Below are 8,876 nucleotides of genomic sequence, written 5' to 3'. Positions count from 1 at the left end.
CAATGTGGAGTACACACTAAGTACCCATCCACAAACTTTGATCCTCCTCCCTCACAATCACCGCCCGGGACTGTTGACGGGATTCCGGGGAAGGATTTGATAACCCGATAACAATCACCCAGCCAGCTGTGTGCCAATGGTCACGGCCACAACTGGCTGGCCGGGGTGCTTATCGGGATGATGTGCAGTGGTCGAAAATCGCTCGCGTGACTGGCTGAGCAGATAGACACTCGGATTAAAAATAAAATGAAAAAGCATGGGTTGTTTAGAATTCGGTACTGATAGCGGGCGGTGTCGTGATAAGAGGATTCGCTGATGGAATTGCGATGATACTGGGATTGGGAGGGGAGGGGGTGGGGGAGGGAGATGGTATAAGACATACATACATACCATGGTCTCCTTCTGGACAATGAATGTAGGGCTCTAGTACTTTCATAGAGCAAGCACTCACCTCCTCCCTCAGAGTCTTTTCGTCCTCTCCAGGATTTTCCTAGGCATTTTCGTCGTCTGGGGTCCGAGAATGCGGAGAAACCGAGGAGACGGATCGAAACCACCAGTCAAATAGCCTCACTTTATCGCTCTTTGGAGTTCGGGCAGGAGAGAAATTCGGCACTCTGCATAGGTTCAATGATAACAATGGAGGTCCCAATCATCCCGGACAATCGATAGGGGATGGTTCCTTGCCTGTGATTCGTTTCAAATCCGATTGTTTGATGACTGAGAGGACAGATTGCAGGGGTTGCAGGCACAACTCAATTTTGAGACATGGGTTGCCCTTATCTTGAATGTCATCTTCAAATAGATGTCAACATGCAGAGTTATCAAACCTCGGGCGGCGAAAAATCAAACGACAAAAGTGAGCACAGCAGTACATAACCCAGGCCCATCCCGGACTGTGAGTTTGAGTTTCAATTCTCTTTCTGTGTGTCTCTGCGTGAATGAGTCCAAAGTGTCATAGAATCTCTGACCGCCATTTGAAGGCGATGATGCCTGATTGTCTGCCTCTGTGGGATGGCGGTTTCCAAGAGGGCAGCTGGGCACATGGAATAGAATGGCATTCGTCGTGAGGGACTGGCTGATATTTTTGTTATTGTTGTTATTGTTGTTGTTGGACACGCACCTCTTGAGTACTCCTGCTTCTTCTCTTCTCTGCCAATGTCTTCTTGTGAGGGTGATTTGCCTATCATCGACCGCCGTGCGATACTTTTGTCCTCTTATGCACCGCCGACTCCACCCCATACTTTTCCCCATTCAGACCCCCTCCCCTCCATTCCATTTACCCCATCAGCCATCAATTATACCGTCTACACTCTACCGAATATGTCTGCCCATCACAGCCCTACTCCACTTACCAGCCTCAAGAATCTATCAGGTCGAGTCAGGTTTGGTCAACACACTTCCCTTTCAGGCTGTCACTGCCTTTGATCGGTTCTCCTCGCTCTGCACCTGACCCGACCGCACCAAAACCAGTCTCCAAACCTATCGCTTCGTATTGCAGTATGCGCCCGTGACAGCCGCATACCCCATTTGTCGGTAAGCATCTGACCAATCTGACCAGCCCTGCAGTCAGCATCCGACTGGGCTGCCTTGTCATGGAAGAACAAGCCCTTTCCCTCACGGTGCAACCAACACATGATGACCAGGTGAGATTGAGGTATCCAGTTCCCCCGTCACACTACTCCGCAGCCACCAACCCGTCCGCCAAGCAAAGGATGCCTGGATTAGGTATTCCGCAGCCCTGAAGGTTTTAAAGGATGATCCCCTCGGATGCGGGTGAATATGGGGTACAGCCGGTGGTTTCCCCTTCCTCTGCCGTCATCCAGCAGCAGTACTCCGGATTAATGACGAGAGTCCCAGTGTGTCGGCCCCAGAAGTGGAACTGGAGTGGTCTATGCCCATTGCCCAGTGACCTTTCTCTGGCTACGGATGAACTATCATCCCTTCCTCCACGAAACATGGAGTACGCTGGGTCAAGTCTACGTTTGCCTCCCCCTTCCCGCTCCCAGTCGGTGGCGTCGTCACTTGCAATGTTGCGTGATGTTTTGGCTGTTTGTTTGCCTCACACGGCAAAGGTTGCTTTAACCTACATCGTCGAAACACGCATCCAGACCTGCCGAAGGTTGATCCCGATTGTGTCGCGCCGTGGCGGACCATGCCTGGGAGATTCTATCATCTTACGACGGTGGACTTACTCGAGTCGGTTAGACCCAGGCACGCCAGCCTCTCCAGTTGGTCAGGGTGCTGGCCAGGGTGTCGCCGGAAGCTGGGAACGCAGCATCCGGACCAAAATGGGAACAACCCTAAGCCGTGCATGGGTTGCGTGGCTGTCGTCTCAGATCCCGGCCGCAGAGGCTATACGGACTATCTTATAGTATTGGCGGGAATCTCATTGGAGGCGGCCCCGGGTAGGTTGACTCTGATGGCTAACGGAGATTGACGGGGAAGGGGGGTGGGATGACGGGGGATGACGGGGAATGAAGATGGATGGAGAGGCATGAATGGGTGAAGGACGATGTTGATCTGAGCTGATCTTGAGTCTTGGGAGACAAAAAGGTGCCTCGCCCCGAGGAACCACTTCTTAGTCATCCGGAGATAAGAGGATCGGACCAGTCAGCCAAGCCCACCGACCTTCGCCTCCCTTTCCTTTTCCAGCGCCGAACTCTATAACTGCCTTTTGCCACTTCATTCTTATTTGCTGAACAACTAATCCCTCGTGCCATGGGGCAACACCATCCATTCTTTTTTTTGCATGTGAGCTGATCTTCTGCCTTTTGCCTGATTGGTATTGTGTGTCAATGGTGGACGTTGTGACCGTCCCCTCTTCCCCCCCCCCCCCTCCTCCTCCTTTCCATCCACCACTCACCAACCCGCGCTGGCTCACTACGGTCGGCTTATACAGTACTTTTGGTGCTGGGGCTGGGAAAAGAGTCGAAGACAGCTATTCAAACCGGACAACGATTAGTCCCGATGACCAAGGCTAATTACACTCTTATCAGCTTATCTTCGACTGTCTTATCTTTTATTTCATTATGGGTCGTTTAGCGTGGCAGACACGATTATCACGCACTAGCGCGGTGGACCTCGCGGTCGTTCCTCGCGTGGGGCCGAAAGGGAGCAAAACGTGCTCTAGGAGCTTTGTCTATGGGAACAACGGAGACTGACGGTTTGGCCCGTCTGGCAGCACCAATAGACCAGCCAGCTGTCCTGTGCTCTCTTACCCGTCTCGTTCACTGCCCCGGACTCGATACCAAACGACGACGGAGAGCTAGGGAACGGTCGCTGTGAGCGACCTGGCCAGGGCCTGGCTCTATCGCATCTTTACGGTCTACGCCATGCTCCGCAAGTATCGCCACCGCAGGGGCTGGGATGACCAGGTTTGGCGGGCTGGGGGCATCTCTTGCTCCGTGCATTCGACACCGCGATGTGCACTGTGCTTCGGAGATATAAAAGGATCTCATCTTTCAAAGAGAATGACGAAAAGGATGATGATGTCGAAGGGGCTGATCACCAGTGTCATCATCTATCTGAGTCGGGATATACAGCGCTATCCCTGATCATGGTGGACAAGCCAAGCTGGATTCACATACTACAACCGGATCTCGAACAGACCCGTAGAGTAGCTGCATATCCGAAGAGAGGGGGTCTGGCCATGGAATACGCAGCCCACGATGCCGACCAGGATATCAAGTCGTTTGCTTCGACACTGATGTGTCTTGTCTAGGCCGCTTCTCTTGCCCTCTAGGCGCCGGGCTGTACGCATTCGAGGTGTATGCGTTAAAGAAAGCCATGACCCGCCCTGCAGGGTGGATCTACAATTCATCAACCTGAATCGTGGAATCCGCCATTGATTAATATTGCTGACCATTAGAGTGGAACACAAGGGGAGAGGGAGGGGTTGCGGCTGTAGGGATTGATTATTCGTACAGTATGTAGCGTGGGTGGCCATTCAGCCAGCAACAACCAGCAAAAGTGGCTTTTTTGGTACTGTCGATTGTTCAATGCTTGTTTCTCCCTCCGGGTGATACGCGCTTGAAACGGCTGTGACGGGCGTGACATTACCGAATGCGATTACCGGGTCATACACGGGTCGGGTAAGTTAGGGATCTGTTTGGCCAGCTCAGCCTATTGTTCTCCGGTGAAGGTCCAGTCAGTTACGGTGCAGTGTGCACTGAGCACTCAAGTCCTAAGGACGGATACGCCGTAGAGCTAACTAACCTACGACTCCGGAGGACGGTCCTCCCTCGCTTCCCCCATCTATTATTGCTGGCATTCTACTGGATGGACTCCTGCTGCCTTGGGATTAGCTGCAGCTCTCTGTGGGGGGGTGACTCTCCGAATTCACCCCATCACCCCAAGCTCCCTCGTTTCTACCGGCGACGGAACTTAAAGACTGGGAGCAAGCATTGATCATCTCCTTTTCCTCTTGGATAGTGAAGATGTTAGACAAGGGGGTTATGTCATGGATCTGATAGCTGGGAACTTAGCGCCAGGGAGGGCTTTTGACGTCGACTCAACTCATTCCTGGCACTGCGGCGCTGTAGCCTGTTTGACTACACTAGGAAATCCACATCCACAATAAACCCACCGTGCTTGCTCGGGAGGGGAGGAGAGGACAGTAACCTTAATTCCCGGACTGTTGTCAAGGACTGGTGGTTCCAAGCCATGTGCTTGACCGGACGGTGGTCCGTCCTGCTTGGAGCTTTGGACGGGGGCGCCGTGTGTGCTTAACAAAGTTGTCCGGACCGAACGGACTGGACTGCCCAACAGGAGAAGAGGTGGTGGATGTCCCTTGATCCCGCCCCGCCGGTGGACAGTGAGTGAGCAGAGCACCTACAGTACAATTCACATCTATTCTCACGGTCAGTGGCTGGTAGAAATTGATTTGGTTGCTATCCTCTCTGTCTCTCTTCCTTTTGTATATATATATATATCTCTCTCTCTCTCTCTCTGAGCGGAGTCTCATTCGCTCTGCCATCCGGAGAGACACAGCACCGGTCCGGATCGAGATCTTGCCGTATCCCCCTCCCCTCCCTTCCGGTGAACGGCGCTGGCGTCTTCAAGTTGTTCGATACGAACCAGCCAGCTGTATAGTATAGCTAGTTATGCGGATACGTAGCTGCGTCGTACTCACTCTTGATTTCCAGGGGCTTATCCAATACAGCCTCGGTCTGGGTACACACGCCTATAAACCACCTACTCCGTACCTACTCCAACAACCTGTGATGATGGGTTACATCTATCCCATCGGCCCGATAGAAAGGGCAGGAGAGGGGTTGGGGCCTGTATGCATGTCCGCTAGAGCCTAGTGCTAGATTGGCTGTCCCTGCACGGTTCGATTCCATCAAGGTGTTGTTTAGTGTTGTACTAACCAACAGGGGGAGAGGGGGGTACGTACTTAGTCTTACTAGTTAGCTGTTAAGGTCTTGACTAATTTACTACAGGATTGGGGAAGAGAGGATGGAACCGGAACGACGCTCAGATCTCTCTTCCCCTTTCATCTCGCGCCGGAGATGATTATAGTGACCCTTCAAGTTGTGCGATTCGGCCGGTCATCGGCAGGATCGTATAGTTCCGCTGGCTGCAGAGGGATGACACCCGCGCCAGGTCCCCGGTACCGGTCGGATGTACCAGTAGTACTGATGGCGATGGGTTGGAGATTGAAAACGGCTGCTTCTCCGTTGCTTACAGACGTTTCTTTCTTGGCTCTGATGTGCTGCTTTCTTGTGCTGTCGTTTGAGTAGCTGCTCTGGTTATTATTCTACTCTGTCCGAGGTGACCGATGCGAGACAGCCGGGAGACGAGAGCCGTGTGTGTCGGCGCCGGAACGCGGAGGACGAAAGGGCGGAGGTTGAGTCAGTCAGTCAACAACAGGTGGGAAATCTAATCCCGAGGCACTTGAATCATTCCGCTGGTTTGAGGGGTTGGACTACTGAGTCACTAACATGTGTAACTATTGTACCTTTGAAACAAAGGGAGTGGTTTGGCTGATCATGCTGTTTCGTGATTCGTATAGTTAACTGGCTTCTTTTTGCTGCTTGGGCATCTGCTGGCTTGAGACCAGAGTACTGTACATTGTCGCTATTCTACTCCGTAAGCTATTGCTTCGGCAGCAGTCTGTAGGTAAGTATGTGAAGAGCTGAGAGGGGCGAATTCCCTACGAGGGATTGGTGGGGCTCCGGATTGTTTTCTCGTTTGGGGCCTGGGCGGTTTACAGGCTGTGTATGTTTGCTCGGAGAGTGGGTATGCTATGTTGCCGTGCATGGCTTTCAGACTGTCTGTCTCCAGCAGCTGGCTGTCTTTCTTGATTTATTTCTCTGTCCCGATGAGCGTATATCGTGTATTCATGCGGACAGTCTACTGACGAAGACAAAGACAAGGTGTCCTGATGTTACTGAATATCACCACCACTGATGCTATCCTACTTCATCCGAAGAATAGGTCGAGGAAAATACCAGATCGGGAGAGGGAGAGGGAAGAGGCGGGGAGGCAACACAGTCTTGCAGACAGCAGTTATTAACACAAATAACTTATGGCTGATTGACATCAATCAATTTCCTGGGCAGGGCGGGGACCATCCACTGTCCACAGCTGGGAGGAGCAAAAGTGAATCTCTATTCCACAAGCCAATTATACTGACTTAAATCTACTGCGCAAGCTTACTTTAGCTTTTTGTGCTGCTGGGCCTTCGAGAAACTCCTTCTCCCCCCCCCCCTCCCAAAAAACCACTAACTGGTTTTCGTATTACTGCGGTACGGGACCGGAAGGATGTAAAGAGAATACATACGGAGTGCGATTGGTTGTCCGAGCTTACCTTGCCTTAGTTCACCCGGCCACGGCAGTCAAAGTCACTACTGTAGGAGAGGAATCTAAAAAAGAACCTGTCTAATAACTGCACTGCGTTTCGTTTAGCGGTGCGGCTACTGCATGGCTGGATGGAGATTGCCTCCATCCTTCGTGCGGATCTAGGCCGAAGGATACAGGCAGAGAGGAGGAGGGGCAATGGAGGGACCAGAGGGACCAGAGGGACCAGACGGGGTGGGGAAGAATCAATTCCCTTTCACATCAATAAGCAACAATGAGACTGCAGAGAGAGTGTGTGTTTGAAAGAGAGTTGATACCCGACCTCGCAATGGATCAGACCAGCTAGTTACGATGCTGTGGACACTAAATCACCCTTCACCCTTGTATATAAGACATCATCCCGCATCATCACCGGGCGAGATCTTGGAAGAGTGATTGTTCTTGTTCTTTTGGTCTTTCTCAATCTTGTTGTTCCTGCCCCCGGTTGGTGCTCCCACCTCTTGTTTTCTTTCTTCTCTCCTCGCCATTGATTTCCCTCTTCAGTCCGCTTTTTCATATAATTACCTGCGCGGAGAGGCAACTCCTCCATAAATTACCAGACCAAGACGCCCGCCGCCAAGGACAAATCAGAAACAGGCTGCCTGTTCGCTCGGTACGGGAGGGTGGATTCGGTCTTTGCCCCCAATTTAACCTATTGGCGGACCAGTGGGATAGACTACTTTTCCCTAGGTTGTTAACTGGTCAAGTAGGTACACTTTTTCTTGGGATGAGAAATTGGCAAATCATCCTAGGACTGAGAGTCTGAAAATAATAATTAGATCTCTCTGTCTCGCTCTTCCTTCCCCCTCCCACCCCCCCTCCCCTCATTTCCCTCTTCCTTTCTCCAACCATCAATGCTATAGTCATCTTGTTTTATGTGGGTTTAACTATTTGTGGTTTGGAGGTTCCCGTCGTCATTCATCATTGATTTGCCTCCACTGTGTCGGGGACAATTATTCTTAAGTTACTGACGGGTTGTCAGACTACTGCTAGACTGCTAGTACTTGATCCATCCAGAGTTCCTCCGCTCTTCTCTTTATTCTTCATATTCTGCTTTTTCTTTCTCTCTTGGTGGCTTTTTTTCTATACCATTCTTCAGTTTTCTTCTTCTTCTTCTTCTTCATCTTCTCCTGCCTGGCCCATTGCCATTGCTCTTGTTCCGAATATAGTTTTCCACCGCGTCATGTGTGGTTGGAGGGTCTAGCCCCTCTCCCCGGTCAGCCATCAGCATCATCAGCCACCAGCAACTCCCGACAACAACCGCCAGATCCTCATTCCATTCTCAGTGATCAATCAGTTCATCCTTCATCTGACAAGGCAACCCCGGCCCTGTGTAATTGCGAGAGAGGGGGGAAAGTCAACCAGGTGGAACCGTCAAAAGGACTTCATACCAGGTATGCACGCACCACCATCACCACCCATGGATTGAAACAGGAAAAGCCGAGCCTGCTGCGGTCGAAGGCACAGACTGGCTGTTGGTTGATTCGATTGATCTCACCACTTTACTTTATTCTTGATTCTTATTCTTTTCTTCTCTTTCCCACTAGAAAGTAGCCTCGCATCACTCCTCCTGCACCTCCGGCTGAACTGCCGTCTTGTGTCTTCACATATTTGGGATTGCCCATCTATTAATATTGATCCTGAAAAGAGACATTGTCTGCCTTCATTGGAAGAGTGAGTGAGCGTGGCTTTGAAACCTTCTTTCTTCTTATTCTTTTTGCTTTTTTTTTTGTCTTGTCTCTTGTGGCGGAGGACATATCAATACAGTACTTAACATTTAACACCACCTCTCCCCCACACTCCTTCCATCCCTACCTTACCATTCATTGCCCGTCCACCTCCCTCATTTGTTCCTTACGGAAGAGTTGAGTTCGCTGGGATCTCTTTTCCGATTTATTATCCGGAGGAATTCAATTTGTGCCCGAGCAGCAGAGAGTGCAGGGTGAGTGAGTGTTATTTGAGGGGGATGTTTTTTCGTTTAGGGCGGGTAGAGAGGAATTGTTGTTTCATGGACATCCCTCCGACTCTTTCCCGTC

General features: G+C 51.2%; 2 protein-coding genes across 2 annotated transcripts; one reads left to right on the top strand and one right to left on the bottom strand.

Moving 5' to 3' along the window:
- Window positions 1-843: 843 nt before the first annotated feature.
- Window positions 844-1,634, bottom strand: BP01DRAFT_365870 (uncharacterized protein; the record flags this gene model as incomplete). The annotated part of the gene is made up of 5 exons (XM_025576385.1): window positions 844-1,075; window positions 1,121-1,149; window positions 1,353-1,365; window positions 1,398-1,479; window positions 1,523-1,634. The coding sequence occupies 5 exons, from the start codon at window positions 1,632-1,634 to the stop codon at window positions 844-846; spliced, it is 468 nt and encodes a 155-aa protein (XP_025431398.1).
- Window positions 1,635-1,859: 225 nt separating this feature from the next.
- BP01DRAFT_356929 (uncharacterized protein) lies at window positions 1,860-2,379 on the top strand. Its single transcript, XM_025575071.1, has one exon. The coding sequence runs from the start codon at window positions 1,956-1,958 to the stop codon at window positions 2,370-2,372; it is 417 nt and encodes a 138-aa protein (XP_025431397.1). The 5' UTR covers window positions 1,860-1,955; the 3' UTR covers window positions 2,373-2,379.
- Window positions 2,380-8,876: the final 6,497 nt, after the last annotated feature.

The sequence above is a fragment of the Aspergillus saccharolyticus genome, assembly GCF_003184585.1.
Source record: "Aspergillus saccharolyticus JOP 1030-1 unplaced genomic scaffold BP01scaffold_15, whole genome shotgun sequence".
NCBI classification, from domain to species: Eukaryota; Fungi; Ascomycota; class Eurotiomycetes; order Eurotiales; family Aspergillaceae; genus Aspergillus; species Aspergillus saccharolyticus.
This window is presented reverse-complemented; position numbering and strand designations above follow the sequence as displayed.